Genomic DNA, 17,689 nt, shown 5'->3' on the forward strand with positions numbered 1-17,689 from the left:
CTCTCTCGATGCGTCAAAGGTTGCCGAACGAGAAAAGAACGGACGTATCGAGCTGTCGCGCTCACTCATACTGAGCAAATCTTCTTTATCCTGATTTAACACGGACCCGAACCACGTCCACTTTCGACGATACGATTTTATCGACGAGACGGCGGTTCACGAAAATGGACGTGGTACGTAGTTCCCGCAGCGTTGGTGCCGCTAGTGTACGGGCAGTTAGAAGCATTACAAGAAAAAGGCCTCCATGGCCGCTCTCAGGTTTCTCTCCGCTTTTACGAACGACGGTAATGACATCTATGTCCATCTCCCCCACAAGACGTGATCTTTGTACTTGCACTTTTGGCATTTAGAATTTTTTTCCGCCCAACATTCGAATATATATATATATACATATTTATTTCGTTTTAAATAAAAATACTACAATTATCTCTAATTTTAGGTTTCTCTAATTAAAATTATCTCTAATTTTAAGCAAAAATTTTGAGAAATTTTATGTTACACGAAAACGAAATAAATAAAGTTATTATAATAAACAGATAAATATTTACTAAAAATGATGAAAGAGAAATACTCTAAAGGTATTAAAATAAATATAAGAAAATAGATATTTTTTTATAAATAACGTTTATTATATAAATTATGTTATTTCTCCTCTTTATTACTTTCAAAATGAAATACATATATGTATATATTTAAAGTTTGATAAAAGAGAGTGAGATAAAAAGTTTTAGTGTATTTTAGTGCAGCAATAAAGAACATATATATTATCTTCCAATTAACAACTTTTTATATTTATAGCTAAAATTAAAGAGCGTTAAATTCAAGTCTTTTTTATCACAATAATTTCAAAAATAGCATATAAATAATCTTAATATTCAATTTCATAGAAGTTCAAGTTGAACTTATACATACTTATAATAAAAGCCAATTAGATTTAGTTCAGATAGTTAGAAATGCTTTTATATACATATATCTTTAAATTTATATATATAACTTTTATTTCATGTACATATGATAACAGTATATAAAAATGTGATGGCCACAATACTTGTGGACTATACAATAATATTGCCGAATTACAATCGAATTTTACACTTGAATATATACAACCAAATTCTATACACAATTATCAACGTCATAGTCTTTTATTTACACAATTTTTCTTTTCATCTAGTTCAGCCAATTCCGTCATGAAATAAAAGTACGCATGACTATTAAAACCAAAAACCAGATGGTATATAAATTATACAAACGATTAATATACAAAAAAATATTTTTAAAATGTATGTTTAATCTATTCGGAAAAATGTAAATGTTCAGAATATGTCATTATTATAAAAGAATGAAAAATTGTCCCTTATTATTCGAGAATTTGTGGTCCCACGAAAGATTGACCGTTTACGATTTGACACAAATTTTCTCCCGCATACGAGAGCAAGGGAGAGATTTCGACATTGTCTTCAACTTGTTTTGCACCGGCTTCCAACAGCCATTTTTTATGTAAATTGAGCAAATCGATCCGAGCGGTGTTTGGACAATCTTGACCAACGGAATTTGAATTTTTCAACGGACTAAATTCCTCCTTGCGCGTTCCCTGCCATACCGCGAAATTCTTTGCGAAAGGAAACACGTCAAACACAAACTTTTCTATCTTGATACCGTTAGGAATTTTTGGAACGATTCTTTCCCCATCGTCATTAACGTATGAAATTTTCTTTTTCGCCATATGCAAAAGTAAATCTTTCTCATGAAGGTGTCCAATGTCTTTTAAAAAGTCGACCGTAAAGTAATGATTGCATATATTAGCAGCATTGTATACCAATTGCCCACTGACATGTCGAAGCTCTGCAGTTTCCTTTGTCATTTCGCTGTATTCAACTACTTGATAGTGATCGTCTACCTATATTAACCGAAATTAAAACAGTATAAAAGGAGATTGGAAAAATACATGTTTATAGGTCTATATGTAAATTTAATTGTCATTATAAAAGAACATACCTTACAAACTACGCCAACGGCTTCAGAAGGCGAAGACTTTTCGATAACTTTAACTCCACAATCGGTTTCAGATAGCAAGCAGTATCCTATGAATGTAGGATCTGCTACTTTCACCAAGATGTTGTCCACGGAATGTGCGTGAATACTCCGAATACCGCGTTGTTCCATATCGTTCAATATTTTTTGAGTTTTCAAAGCACGATACAATCCTCCGTTACCATCGGGAGCCTTGGAAATACGATGCTTAGCGTCCAAAATAATTTTTCCATCGAAGGTGAAACACGGTAGCATACTCTGTTTGAAGGTTTTAACATTTTTCTCTTTTAAACCAAAATAATTATGTCTGCTTAGATATTCGATAGTGGCAACATGAGTAGCTTCGCTAGTAAGAATATACCTGAAAAATAAGATTAAATCAATTTCTCATTTTCTTTTCCTTATCACATATGGTATATTAACAACAATAGTTACTTTCAACAGAAAAAGCTGCTTTGCAATAATAAAGTTCTTTAATATAATTGATTTATACATTTAGATTCAGTGAGGAACTAAGAACAAAACCAATTATATTAAACAATTTTACAACAGTTGCAAAGCTTTTTCTACTTAACGCAATCAATGATACTTGTTGATTCTCATACCAAGTTATCTCTCCATGTTTCCCATATTGTCGTTGCGCCATATTTTGCAGGCAGAGTATTCTTTCTGCCTGCAGTTGAAAAAGAGTTTTATGCGATGGCAATCCAACATCGTACATCCCCTTAGGATAGGTGACTCCTAGTCGCGTGCCTTGACCACCTGCCAACAATAACACAGCCACTCTACCTTGGGCTATTTCTTTCAAACCATATTCTTTATACAAATTCAACTCTTCTTCAGTGGATGTCTTGACAGAAGCTATCTTGGTCTCATCAATCGGCTGTAGCTTGTCATCCAGTATATTCTGGCCAATGATCTGAGAGGATTCCATAGCCTTCTTAAAATATGCCGTAATTTCCTGCAGGTCAAGCTCATCTATATCATTCTCCAGTTGCTTCCTATCCTCGTCCGTCAACTCCTCCCAAAATCTGAGCAGATGTTCCTGATCGTACTCCCTCAGCTTCTTTTTTAGTCGCTCCATACTCATGCCGTGTCAATAATCTACGTTTGACACTTGTGAAAGTGTGTACAATGTATCCCCTTATCGCGTGTCGCGTTTATCGTCGCGTGTCCCGTGTAAATTCCTCGTTCCCGATACAGTTGCCCACGTCACGTCAAGACTACTCGAGACAGTCAAAACGCGAACGCGAGCACAAGGGAAAGAACGAGAAAGAGGCAACAGGTATTCATCGGGTTCGATCGGCCTCTCCCGCGACCACAAGTAACGGCAGCATACCTTCACTTTCACGATTCCACGTAGCACGCCCGGCTCGATTTCTCTTATCGACCCCTCCCGCGAGACCGGCCTTCTCCGCGCGTACAATCTTCTTTTTCTTTCCTACCATATCTTTTACGTCTTACAACGAGAGCTTCGTCCGTGTGGTCGGTGCGGGTCGGTGTAGCTCGTGCCGTGGATGCCGTCCTTTAGATGAGCTTTTCTTCCGCGACGCAATAACATTCAACGATAGTGAGAGATAACCTGCCTATTTACAACGAGCAGACGAGCTCGACTTGTTTCTCCTTCATCTGTGACCGTTTCACAGAGCTGTCGAACGAAAAGGAGCTGATCACCTCACGAAGCAGCGCGATTATGTACCGCACCGCTGCCAATAACCGATAAATATTTCTTTCGCGTCTTTTCAATCTTGTAACGGCGAAACCGTCGCAATGTCACTTATACAAACAGATGTAGCATGTATATAGTAAACATATGTAAGTCAAAGGGTCTTTCTTCCGCTATGCCGGCGCCGCGGCGAGCCCCGGCGAGAAAGCGAACGACCTTGATTCGAGAACTACATGCAAAAACGACTAAACGAGAATTTCTTAATGTTTTTCTTTTTGTTTAAACTCGCATTCGTTAATATTCGCGAACACTCGAGATTTTTCAGACCGTCAAAAACTGATATATCTCACAATAGTACTTATATATATACATATATATGTATAAATAACTTTCTCCTCAGCTACTCAGATAACAATTTTATCTGAGTCAATTTTGATAACAACTTTTATCTTTTTACGATATTGCTTAATTCCGCAATATTGTAAATACTAGCTCTATAGGTGCTTATGATGAGAAAAAGTCTATCCTAAATGTGCGGAATCGATCGGTATAAGTTTCACACACTTACTTCGCGTATAATCACTGCATGCAATCATAGACAAACAGTACGCGAAAACATTTAGAAAACATAATCGACGTGTTGATCATAAACATATTGATATACTCCAAATACCTCGCGCAAATAATCTATAATTCGCGATATCATCGTTTTAAAACGATCGATTCTTTAATGAAAGTTCATTCTTTTACTGATTGATTGTTGCATGTAAACACTCGCAACGCTCGCGAGCATTTGTCTTTGTTAAACATTTGATAAACAGATGATGAAATGATCGATTCCATGAGCGTTATATATTGTATGAACGTTAAATATAGAATATGTAGCAAAACTGAACGCTACCGGACGGAATTTCATGCCAATATAAATAATTAAATGCACGGCCTCTCGTATCTCACTCAATCTGAGCGCGATAATAAATAATATATAATAATAATAACACACATAATTAAATGTAATATATATAAAATACATTATAATATAATAAAATACAATATATAATAATATAATGTAATGTAATATAAAATAACAAATATAAATTATATAAGCAGCAAAAATAATGTCCAGCGCTAATAAAACAAATCCGCGAGTTCCTGCTGGTATTCGTGGTTTCGTAGGCAACAGAACGTTGAAATAAATGGTTACGAAGCATTGTAATACATACGCGATATATAGAATATTACAATATGGCAACAATTGTATGATATGTGCCGATGATATGCACTATTCGAGGAAATTCTAATTAACATTCGACGTCGACATGAATCCATCCTTATCGATCACTATATTATCAAATCTTCGTATGGAACGAATACAATTATGCATTGTGTAGCGAATTTACAATTGGAAAGAGAGAAATTAGATCAGTGTACATATCGAGAAAGATCTCGAGTTCCTCATATCGTAAACGGATATATCTGATCGAACACCCTACACAAGATACCTCGACTCTCCCGTAATGCATCAAATAATTTACACAAATTTTTCGCGCCGAATTCCGTATGTTGTTATCTCACTCAATCTGAGCGAGTTTTTTAATTATTTAATTCATCGATTGATCGCATTACGAGCAAATGTAATTTTATTCCGTAAAAGCTGATCAATCGATGAATTAATATACTCGCTCTATATATTTACTATGACATAGCTTATTAGCTTGCAGTACAATTGAAATCCAACGAGACGTGTTCATAAATAGAAATAATATTAAATAAGTTTCGTCATTGTGACAATTTATCATTAATGATGAATTTATCATTAATGATGTAATAAGACAATTACGCAACTAATAACTTTAAATATCCTATTTATACGTTCAAGATTCTCCGAATTAACAATCGTTAAACACAACATGGGCAATGTCATATGGAAGCGTGATCTGGTCCTACCATTGTCATTTGAAAACGAGCCAATGAAGTATCGCGTCGTGGTGCACTACATATACGCTACGTGGGTTACAATGAAATCATCATGCAGCAACAAATGATGCAACAATTAAAAAGTGATGTATAAGATTAACTATCGCGACAAGTTTGCGGTAGTCTTATGACTAATATAGAACCAGCTTAAATCGTATGCTGTAAACATCCGTCCAGATAGTTATACGGTTTATAGGACATGATAGGACAGTAGCTAAAAATCGGTAGCCAATAGTCATAAATGATATAAAATTCCAGTGCGCAAGTACAAAAAATCCGACCAACAATATGGCGGCGTTGTCTGCTGATCGCATCGCGGCGATCATGCTGATCATGTATTCGCAATTTATCCCCATCCGAGAAGGCCGTAATCAGTCGTAAACGTAATCAGTGATGACTGCCGAGGACTCCAGGATGACGCGTGGCCGTGGCGACGCGACGAACGTGCCGACAACGAGGCGGTGAACAGGGTATACGAGATTAATGTCCAGCGACGTCTGCAGTCGTGAACTTCATTCCGGCCAATCCTTCCCGTTCGACCGAATGCCATACGTTATCGTCTCCGTATACAAATACGTTTAGCCTCGTGAATAAATTATGAGCGTGGACAGCGAAAACAAGTCGAACGAGTCGCGAACGATCGCGCCGTACAACGCAGAAAACGGCACCGATGGTGGTGTCGAGGGTGGACCGGTGACTCCAGAAATGGTGCTCCGATTGCCCACTATCACGGACAGTATGTTTCCACTTGGAATTTAAATACCGTTGACTAACCTTCAGTGGCTGCTTTCCTTGTAGGAAACTTTATTACTTGACACAGTCCAATGCAAATGTTTTATTTTTGTTTTTAAATATGGAGAAGGATAGTGTTTTTTTTTTTTTTTTTTTTTGTAAAAGGAAAACAACCTATGTCTATACTTTCTTAACCTTTGATACACACAATGGGGCTTTGTGTCCTGGGTTAATTATTATCATCACTTTAACAAATATACAAGAATTATTAAATGATCTTACAAATGTTCTTTAAATATTATATTGTATTTGTAAGAATTATATATAAAATGTTATGAGTTATATATATATATATATATATATATAGAATTTTTTACTTGATGCTCCCAGTTTTTTGAAAAGGTCTTTTGAACAGAATACAAGTGATCCAATGATGTATATTAAGAGTTAATATTGATCGCTTGTCAAATCATTTTCATACATAGTTACCAATATGTTTACAGAATATCTCTGCTCTCCTGAGGCCAATATCTACGATATAGACTTTACAAGATTTCAAATTAGGGATCTAGAAACTGGCGCTGTACTGTTTGAAATAACAAAGCCTCCTGCTAGTGGTGCGTAAATTTTAGATGCTTTTTTTTACAATTAATTTTAACATTTTAAAACTTTTTCTATAATAAATAACAAACAATCTAAAACTTTGAATAAATGTATAATAATACTCTTGCATTATTATAAATTAAGTATGTATGTTATTTAACATATATTGTGATGTTACATTACATAAATGTTGTACAATACATAATTGTATAATAAAAGTTTTATATGATTGTGAAAAAACAAAGTATTAATTGTAGATTTAGATATCAATTACACATCTATAGTAATTTTTATTTTCTGTATATTTATCAGAATGCGATATTCATCAAGAGCCGGAAGCAGATTGCGAAGAACTCGGATCTGAAGATGCAAACACGGGACGCTTTGTGCGATATCAATTTACGCCACAATTCCTGAAGTTAAAAACAGTTGGAGCAACGATCGAATTTCTAGTAGGGCCTAAGCCGATCAATAACTTTCGGATGATAGAACGGCACTTTTTCCGAGACAGGTTGCTGAAAACCTTCGATTTTCAGTTCGGATTTTGCATACCAAACAGCAAAAACACCTGCGAACACATCTATGAGTTTCCAACATTGCCTGCGGATCTAGGTGAGTCGCCAAAAGGAATTTCAACAAACTCAGAATATACCTGAAATGGAATGGCAAAAAATCATAATTCTAAACAACGTGCATGTCTTTTCAGTTTCCGAAATGATCGCGAATCCATTTGAGACGCGATCTGATTCTTTTTATTTCGTCGACAATCAGCTTGTGATGCACAATAAGGCCGACTACGCTTACAACGGTGGGCATACAACGCACGATGTATTGTAATGTGCAGTTTGTTGATTAGTATTATTGCAAGTGATATATATATATATATATATATAGGATTACAAAAATATATCACAGTTACATGTTACAGCGATGATGATGAATGATGATAATGATGATGATCGGTTTGCACATTTGGCTAGTGTTTGACATTTCGTCTTTCGGCACAAAACGAGCTTAAAGATTTGCAGATCAGTAAATGATCTCTGAACACGCGATTATTGTTGCAACAGAAATGCTTTATCTGAAACTACACTTGATTTGTTGATAAATCGAACAGTTCCTATTTTTCTTTAGTATAAAAGAACAATTATTTATAAATTATTAACGAATCGAAGTGATATTTAATTTTATAGACTGTTTTAATGGCATATCTGCCCTTATACGATGCATTCGCTAACGGCGAGTATCGTTATTTAAGCACATGTAGCACATTGACACATGTGGCCTCTGAGTGGAATTACATCTAGTTCCACGAGCATTCGAATCTCTAAAGCCTATTCACAGTTCCCACGGTAACATGTACAATGAAGGGCAAACTAAATTAGGAATTGCGTTTTTTGATGCTCAACGGCGCTTTTTTCTATCGTAATCACATAACTTACAGTTTCTTTCCACTCTTACACGACTATTATTGTTTAAATACTTTTCACATTGTTCTGTAATATTGTGGAGTTCATCCAAAATACACGTATATATATTTACAAAGGATGTTTGACTTTTTTTTCTACATACTCACAAGTATCATAAGATTGAGTAATTTATAAAAGTTGTTAAAAGATCGACGAATTCGCTAGGCTTATCTGCATGGACCCAGTGACTCGCTCCATCAATATAATGAAATTCTGCCATGGTAAACAGCTTCTTGATTGCGTTATGATCTTTCATCTGAATATAATCACTATTAGCACCGCCTATGAATAATGTAGGGCCACCATAGATCTTCGAGTTTATATTAGGAAATACAGCTATTTGAGTCGAGAATGCCTGCTCCAGTACTGGCAAATTAACTCGCCATTTGTATTTTCCTGCATCTGCTTCCACCAAATTCGTCAGTATGAACTACACAAACATAATACAAATGTGATTCTTTGCTACTAACATGTATATACCATATATAGTTTAATTTTAATCTTGGTTCAACTAATTCTTTATCTTTTTAATGAGAATTTAAAAAAGATGCAGCATAAGTTAAATAAACTAAAGCTAATCTAACATTGGTAGAAACCAGCATTATACTAAAAATAAAATAAGATTAGAGGAAATGATACCTGACGCATCGAGTCAGATTTAATAGACTTGGACAGTTGTTGATCCACTGTTTTGCGTGCCTTTGACAGAGTGAGACTTCCATCCACCATCACCAAACGCATGGCTTCGAAGATCCTTTCCATCTGCATAAGATTAGGACTAGCTCTTACAGGAGACATATCAACAACCACCAATTTCTCAACATATTGTGGAAAATTTAATGCGGTATACATAACGGCCGAACCACCCATACTATGGCCAACTAAGACAGCTCTCTCAAAACCTAGGTCGTTTAAAAGTTGAATCATATCCCCTGCCATATCCTTGTACGACATGTTCGATGAATGTGGAGAATCACCATGATTTCTGGCATCCACCGCAATGACCTATGCATTCATTTTCTTAAGCACAACACAAAATTATTTTCATACTATAACGATCTAAGAAACAAAATGTATAGTCTATGTTAAAAGATATTAAAACATATATTGTAATTTAAGTTTAATCTCATAGATTATCAGAGAGCATTAATAATAACTAATAATAACCTTGCGTTTAGTCTTTTGATGGATCGCCTTCGACAGTGAGTTCCAATTGTTTTTTGAGCCAAAGAGACCGTGCATTATAATAATAGGTTCTTTCGTATCTGGTTCATGTTCCTTCACCGACTCGTACGAAGTGTAAGCGAGTTTTACTGGCACGGTTCTTAAAAAAGGAAATACTTTATTGATTAAGAAAATAGGTCAAAAAATTAAACATGAAAAAGATATTGTATAAACATTTATTAAGATATTAATCCATTACAAAAAATAAATATTTTAATTTCAAATATGTATACGAAACATTTCGACTCTTTTCAGTCGTTTTAAATACTAAATAAAATTATAAAATAGTTTAAAAAATATAGTTAAACGTTGGATGGATAAAAATAGATAGACGTAGTCGAGGTTGAACAGTATAATATTATAAATGGATATTATTAATAAATTAAGTCTTCATTGCATCAGTGTGTAGTAAAAATTAAAATCTGAACTATTTCTTCATTCAAGTGCGAAGAAAAGTGCGAGAAAATACTTGTTAGGTTAGAAACAGACGCCGCAAATTAATCCGGATGCGTCCTACTGCGCGAATACTCACAATAACAGATTGCTGCGCAAACATTGGCGACAGGAGGAATGCAGATTCTTAATCGAGCGATGCAAGGTGGGCTTCTTCCACGGAAGGAGCACTGATAAATTTTGACCTATCATTATTATAGTCGGATACCAATACACTCGCACGTATCTTCTTTATCTAACAATCACAGAGGCCTCTGATAGCGCGCATAATTGCTATTTATAAATTCTTGATATCCAAAAATGATTCAGCGCGCTCACGCATATCGAGATTGTAAGATAACTTTCTTCGGCATTCTTTAATCTTCCCTCTTCGCCAATTTACAGTATACATTTTAGTTCAGTGCAGTTCAATGATTCAGTCATAATTTCATGAACCAGAATGAGTTAAGGCGGATATATATTAAGCGTTACTGTATAAATATGTAGATTTATAATTTCGTCGAAATCGATGATTCAAGACAACTATTTTGCAATACTTTTGTCATAATTTAAAAATATCTTATATCTTGGGTAATATTGAAGATCCGCCATTAAAAAATTTTTAGCATTTCTTTGTTTTTGTTTTGAAATCATTTCCTGTTTAATTAATTTGATATGCTTCTCTTTTCGAAAGATTTGTAACAAAATTAATATCTCAAACAGACAGAATTAAATGTTTTGAGAAACTTCTAAAATATCTTGATTTCTTATTTGAATTATATTTAAAGTTATTAATTACTAGCCTTTTGTAAATTATATAATAAAGAGTTTGTGTTAGAATAGGACATTTATATATTTTTCCTTATTTAGTTTCTTATATTATCAAGGTTTTTATTTATAGACTATTTTAATATTGCCTCAACACAGATATTTTGGAATATTTGTTGGCTAATTAAAAATTCATGTTTTGAAATATTCATAATGCTAACTGGAAACGAACAACGAACACATTTCAACTAATGTAATAATAAGAATTAATATAATAAGAATTAATAATAATATATATTAATTCTTAATAAATATAATAAGAATTAAGGTTGGATTATACTGGCCGTAATCTGTTAACTTATGCTGTAATCTGTAGAAATTGACCAATTATAATCGATTATTCCCCTCTCATTCGACTGTGATTGGTTAATTTTTACAGATTACGGCATAAGTTAACAGTTTACGGCCAGTATAAAGCGGGGAGCACAGACTTTTGCATAACGCATAAAGCATGTGCATAAGGAATTTCATTGGTCCATTTTCTTATGCATGAGTCAGTGGACCAATCAAATTCTTTATGTATATGGTTTATGCGTTATGCAAAAGTCTGTGCTCCCCGCTTAAATCAACCTTTAAGGTCGGTATTGATGTATTCTTTTAGATCTAAAGGCTAAAGGTCTAATTAGATAGTTTAGAAAAATGCACCAATAACAGTGAGCACTCAACTGTTAAGTCCGTTCATTGGTTGCATTCAGTAAAAAAAGCAGCGTTCAGCAGAAAAAGTAGCTTTGCAACTCTTCTAAAATTCTTTGATGTAAATGGGTGCACGACCACTCATCAGTGAGCTCTTGTATCTGTTTGGTTTATATTTTTAGATCTAATGGAATATGCCAATCAGATAAAAAAACTCATTGAGCGCTTAGTGAGCGGTCATGCTTCTGGATGCACCTATTGGTTGCGTTCAGCAGACTCAACGCGACCATTGGTCTTATCCTTAGTTCTTTACTGTATAAACCAATCATATTAAAAAATCATACTACAGTAGGGTGCGAATGTTGTACAAAAATAATAAAAGGTACTTGGAGTTAACATATAATAGAGATTATGGTCCACTTGATGCTACGAATGCTTTGAAGCATTTTTTGATTGGTCAATCGGTATAATTCTTTCTTCCGATTGGTCAATCAAAAGCTTCGAAGAATTTGTAGTGTCAAGTGAACCGCACCCATAGAGTCAAGTTTTGGAACGCACCCCTGAATGCACCCTCTTCCTTCACACGCCGCGAGCATCATTTCATCTTTGTTGTCATCGAAGGTTAAACAAGAATGAAATGATACGTTGCAAGCAATTGAGACAATTCGAGTAATCTGCGAATGAAATTAGAGACCCTTATAGGTGAAACCAGCTCTATACATACAAATATATATGACATTTTATTGCAGAAATTCTAATTTCCGCATGAGACGTGGCGATATGCATACATTGCATACGTGGCGCTGTAGTAGCAACATGCCGCTGTGAGTGACGAGCGATCGGTACGTACAGGTGGAAAAGAAACATATGTCATTTATATGATTATATAGTAAAATTCGAACAAAGAAAATGAGGTGGCTTAGCTCGTGCTTGTTGCTCGTCTTATCCATCGTTAACGTACGTTGTTACTTCATCACGGTTGACGCCCATGCCGAGGAATGCTTCTTCGATAAGGTCGAATTCGGCACCAAGATGGGTTAGTTTTCTACTGCGCTTCATCCCTTTCGTTACGTTTTGAACGAGTACCTTCGTCGACGACGTTCATGAGTATAATTTAAATTAATCTCATCAGTTGTTTTATCAATTATTACATGATATTTATTAGTTTTCTTACTTTTTTAAATATTTGCTACTTTAATGAGTTTGCTGTTTTTTTACTTGTATTATTTTCAAACAAATTTTTGTATAAGAATGTCGTATTTCATGAAAATTTATTTATAAAAAGTGTACAAACAGTATAATATATATTTGAGTTTATTTTACTTTGCTAATTTTACTTAACTTTGCTCCGTTATACTAAAGCAAAATTCAATGGTTAGAGTTCTGTTCTTTTCAGCTAAACTTTTTCGTTTTGTCGATTTAACTTTTCTTGTTTTCTCTATGTATTGAAAGGGGAGAAAGGAAAGAGATGAGTGGTACAAAAGTTTAGCTAAAAAGAACAAGTCGTCACATATAATTCTAATAAATACGTATTTAAACTTTTTGAATAAACATTAAACTGAATAATTTTTTTTTAATCAATTTATTATTATTGAGCAAAATTATCAATATAGAAAATCTCAATTCTAATAAATTGATTACAAATAATTACCAATCTTGTTTGTTTTTATCAGTGTTTATTAGTTTACAAAACTATATATGTCCATAAATTTCTATGCAGCCTAATATTATTTTGTATGTTTGTAGGTCTTACATTTGAAATAGCAGAGGGTGGATTCTTAGATATAGATGTTAAGATAGTCGGCCCTGATGGTAGAATAATCTACCAAGGCGAACAGGAGAGTAGTGGGAAATACACGTTTGCTGCGCATGCTTCAGGCGTTTATACTTACTGCTTCAGTAATCAAAAGAGCACAATGACACCGAAAGTGGTAATGTTCAATATGGATATTGATGAAAATCGGAAACAATCTGAGGGTAATGCTGGTACAGAAGGTCAGGATGGAGATAGCAATCATGGAAAGTTAGATGATATGATCAAAGATTTGAGTACCAGCTTGTGGGGTGTGAAAAACGAACAAGAGTACATGCAGGTACATACATAATGGAGAAGCAAAACCCACACTTCTTTCTTTATTGATGTTTACTGACTTGATTTAAATGTTTACGAGCATTTTTTGCGATTTCAGGTCCGTGATCGCAATCACAGGGCGATCAACGAGAGTACAAATTACCGTGTCGTGGTGTGGGCGTTCTTTGAAGTAGTGGTACTGGTATGTGTAACGGTAGGGCAAATCCTTTATTTGAAACGATTCTTCGAAGTGCGAAGAATCGTGTAATTTAGGATAACTAATGATACACTGCGTGAATCAATTGTACATTTTTCTATGTAATTAAATTATCTCGTTCACAATAAGTCATCGGTAAATACGTTCTCCATTTTTTCGAGGTTAAACTCAAACTGTACATCGTTAGCATTAAGGTATTTCCTACAACTGTAAGATTTCTAATAAACCAAGAATTTGTAACGCGCGCGGGACGAAATCGAGGCTTCGTGCAATTGTGAACGTTTCCCCAACGGTGGGAACGTTAAGAAGAATGAAATATGACTGTAATAAGGGAAAAAAATACATATGCATCTTTCTCTAAGTGTCAGTTGTTGTATTCGGCTGACAATATAAGTATCCATATATAGTTCCATTTTGTACTTATTAGTAATTATTAGTAAAACATGCTTTTGATTTAAGTTGAAAGTTACTATTAATCCAGAACGAGTTCTTTATCAGTTGTCCTTCCTCTGTCGCACATGTTTACAACATTTGGCTAATAAAAGGTACCTGGCACGATGATGGAGAGACAACCGAGAGGAACGATTTCCTACGAGAAGAAAAAACGCGCAAGAGACCCGATAACGATCACAGGTCGAGTCTAACATTTTTCTCGATGGCAACGTTTCATGGCGTAAAGGCCTTCAATTAATGTTACCGTTGAGCAGTGGTTGAGAAAAGGGAACAGAATCTACCGCAATTAAGGTGATCGATCGCGCGATTACTTCGATTGGGGGGAGGGTGACGGAGGGTGGAAAGGCGTCAAGAGGGATAGATTAATCGATGGCGATTACCGTATTGGCGCGCGTGGGAATATACTTAACAGGCATGTCTCGACGGATTTGTGTCATATTGTTTTGTACAAAAACAGTAGATCTATTTTTTTTTTTTTTTTTTTTGCGAAACTGGTAGATTACGTATACACTTTTGGTACCTAAAGTCAGATCGGTTTATATGTTTGACATTTAACGAAAATGAGAAAGAGAATTTTAATGCAGGGGGGAATAAAAGACAAACCTAGTGAAACGGAAGAGGTCATATCGTCGATGACGTAACGGATTATCGATTTACGTTCTCGATATGCACGTGTGAGAACACGTTGTTTGAGAACGTGACGCCGATTCGGGATTTTTTGCAGAGATTCGTCGGTGGATAGCAGGCCCGTCGCGGTGAGATCGGCATTGCTTTCCGGAATGGAAGAAGCCAATTAAGGAGGGAGGGGGGCGATTACGTGTAACGGTATAATTAAAGAAAAGAGAGGCAATCGAGAAAGAAAGCGCCGATGAATAAACCGTATCTTCTCATCTCCGCGGTTAGGGTTCTAACGAGCGGTGGAATTTTTCCTTTTTTTTTTCTTCTTTCGTAAATGGAGACTGTTTATCGCGGTAAAATGCCGATTACGAAGGATGGACCTGCAATCATGCCATTCATTTAACGCTAAACGTCTCCGTATCCGTCGATCGCCGTCGCGCGTTCAACATCGAACGAGATCATCGCGATGGAACGACCGTAGCTGTGCTCTTATAACGCTGAACGGTTCGGAGGAAGAAGGACGGATATAGAGAGGGTGACTTATTCGACTCCAATTAACTTAATCTCTGATTAACTTATCGAGAATGATACTTGTAACATATTTGTCAAGTATAATTAATACCTATTTCGTTAATATGGACAGAATTATAATATTTTTGGCTTTTTATTACAATATTTAACATATGGAAAAGATAAATAAGATTACGGACACAAATTATTAGTTGTAAATTTTATTTTAAGCAATCTTTAAATTAATTGGAACTTAATTGGAGTCATCTAGAGACTCAGCGCATTATATTTTCACAAATGCTTTTGTTTGTAGGTCAATTCGAACTTTTATTTTGATTTATAATAATTGATTATTAAAAATTGCATTAAAATTCATAAATAATAAAATATAAATTATAATTATTATTGATAGTTAATTATAATTTTTGTTGTTATCGTTGCAATTTTTTTTTTAATTTAATGCATCAAATATTTGGAAAGGGTTGTTCTGCTTATATCGATATACTATTTTCATCATTATATTACACTTTATATTATAACAGTGATATTAGATTTTAGACGAGTGACATATTTTTATTCTACGCGATGAACATTTTGTCAGAATAAACAGATGAATAAAGAATCTGAAATTTAAAAATGCAATATCAAACAGAGTTGACAATAAGACTCTTTAAGAAATCTAAGATCAACTTTTTTTTAATAAAGAAAATGGAAGAAGAATTTGCGTATCTTTTCTTTCGAGTTTTGAAAAAAAATTTTTTCACAATTTTTAAAAAATTGCAGTTTATTTAATTCATTCGGAGTGAAAAAATTGTTATTTATTATTTTTAAAACATTTGCTTTATAATATATTTTAAATGTATATGGACATAGTATTTTTGTACAATATATTATGTTAAATATCTCTCATAAATTTGACGTCTTTTATGTTTCAAATTTACATTAAGTTGTCTGAAACATTTTGAATTATAAATTTGTGACATTGTAATCCTGATCGGTTCTCGAAAGAAATCCAGGATTTTCGGATATCGCTGTTCGAGTGGCGGTCTTGTTACACAAGCGACTCGAAGGATACGGAGAATTAATTGGCGGGTCCGATCGCGCGCGCCGCTACCCCTCGCCCTGCTTTCCCTTCCCTTGCGCAGCGATCCTTTCGAAGGGGTTGCACGCCACGTCGGATCTCCAACCAGAGTGGCGAGAAAAGAAAAAAAAAAAAGAAGCACGCAAGAGGAGGAACGAAAGAAAGGAGCTGCTAATTGACACGGGCGATTGCACGTAACGGTATAATTAGAGAAAAGAATACGGAGAGCCCGGGCCGGTGCACCGATGAAACCAATGAACCAGCCACCGCGGCGGCAAAGGGAGAGGGAAGAAACGAGAAAGGCAAAGAGAGAAAGAGAGAGTGAGAAAATACGGCGAGCGGAGCAACGGAAGAGAGACGAACGCAGAAAGGCAGAAAAGCAGCAGGGGAGAGAAGCAGCCGGCGGGTTTCGTGCGACCATCAAGGGGTTCCCTCTCCGAGTGAACGAGCCGCGGGCCTACGACAAGAGAAAGAGAGAGGGAGAGAGAGAGAGAGAGAAGCGCTGGTCGGAGAGACCGAGAAGGGGTACGCGACGACCAGAGGGAGAGACGGAGATAGAACGAGGGGGGAGGAGAGCCGGAGGGAGAGCGGAAAGAGAGGGACCATAGGCTCGTGGACCCTGCCGCGATCATTCTGTACCAACACGCCGCGCCGGTCGGTTTCCCGCACAGCGTTCCCTGTGCCCTCCGTTAACACCACGAGGAGGAGCAGTCGTTCTCCAACGAGGTCACTTCCGCGTCCTCCATTGAGGGAGAGTCCTCGTTGTGGAGGAGTCACCAGCTCGCCGAACGTCTTCTTCGACGTACGTTCTTCTTCTTGCGAGGACGCCCCGCAGGACGAGGCTCGGGAAGTGCCTCCCACCGGTGAAAGGTGCCGCGCGAGAGTCTGTTTGTTTTTTTTTTTTTTTCTTTCATCTTCCGGGAGCTCGATTTCGCCGGGACCAGACTTCTTCATCCCGACGATTCTGCAGGTGAAGCTATCGCTCGTTCTTCTTTGACCAAAAAGGAGCGCCGAAGAAATGGTACCCCCGAAGAAGTTCTCGAGATCATCTATAGAAAAGGTGATGCCAGTCTAGGAGTTTAACGATAGTCACGGATAGAGATCTAGCGATTTCTTCAAGCTTGAGCAGAGAACTCCCTCT

The 17,689-nt window shown here is 35.9% G+C and overlaps 4 protein-coding genes across 5 annotated transcripts; 2 read left to right on the forward strand and 2 right to left on the reverse strand.

Moving 5' to 3' along the window:
- Positions 1-1,320: 1,320 nt before the first annotated feature.
- mmy (UDP-N-acetylglucosamine pyrophosphorylase mmy) lies at positions 1,321-3,779 on the reverse strand. Its single transcript, XM_018547460.1, has 4 exons — positions 3,374-3,779; positions 2,640-3,138; positions 1,999-2,395; positions 1,321-1,900 (listed from the first exon to the last, which is right to left on the reverse strand). The coding sequence occupies exons 2-4, from the start codon at positions 3,122-3,124 to the stop codon at positions 1,361-1,363; spliced, it is 1,422 nt and encodes a 473-aa protein (XP_018402962.1). The 5' UTR covers positions 3,125-3,138; positions 3,374-3,779; the 3' UTR covers positions 1,321-1,360.
- A 2,199-nt stretch (positions 3,780-5,978) lies between these two features.
- unc-119 (unc-119 lipid binding chaperone) lies at positions 5,979-8,557 on the forward strand. Of its 2 annotated transcripts, XM_018547462.1 has the most exons (4): positions 5,979-6,413; positions 6,913-7,026; positions 7,325-7,624; positions 7,719-8,557. In XM_018547462.1, exons 1-4 carry the CDS (start codon positions 6,275-6,277, stop codon positions 7,847-7,849), a joined length of 684 nt encoding a protein of 227 aa, XP_018402964.1. In that variant the 5' UTR covers positions 5,979-6,274; the 3' UTR covers positions 7,850-8,557. The 2 variants fall into 2 exon arrangements, with proteins under 2 accessions (XP_018402964.1, XP_018402965.1); XM_018547463.1 differs by lacking the exon at positions 6,913-7,026.
- A 29-nt stretch (positions 8,558-8,586) lies between these two features.
- Positions 8,587-10,701, reverse strand: LOC108779906 (protein ABHD11). Its single transcript, XM_018547461.1, has 4 exons — positions 10,238-10,701; positions 9,649-9,805; positions 9,121-9,486; positions 8,587-8,911 (listed from the first exon to the last, which is right to left on the reverse strand). Exons 1-4 carry the CDS (start codon positions 10,348-10,350, stop codon positions 8,594-8,596), a joined length of 954 nt encoding a protein of 317 aa, XP_018402963.1. The 5' UTR covers positions 10,351-10,701; the 3' UTR covers positions 8,587-8,593.
- A 1,702-nt stretch (positions 10,702-12,403) lies between these two features.
- Positions 12,404-14,247, forward strand: LOC108779909 (transmembrane emp24 domain-containing protein). Its single transcript, XM_018547464.1, has 3 exons — positions 12,404-12,634; positions 13,345-13,691; positions 13,788-14,247. The coding sequence occupies exons 1-3, from the start codon at positions 12,508-12,510 to the stop codon at positions 13,935-13,937; spliced, it is 624 nt and encodes a 207-aa protein (XP_018402966.1). The 5' UTR covers positions 12,404-12,507; the 3' UTR covers positions 13,938-14,247.
- The last annotated feature ends 3,442 nt before the right edge of the window (positions 14,248-17,689 follow it).

The sequence above is a fragment of the Cyphomyrmex costatus genome, unplaced genomic scaffold (genome assembly GCF_001594065.2).
Source record: "Cyphomyrmex costatus isolate MS0001 unplaced genomic scaffold, Ccosl1.0 scaffold639, whole genome shotgun sequence".
In the NCBI taxonomy this organism is placed as follows: domain Eukaryota; kingdom Metazoa; phylum Arthropoda; class Insecta; order Hymenoptera; family Formicidae; genus Cyphomyrmex; species Cyphomyrmex costatus.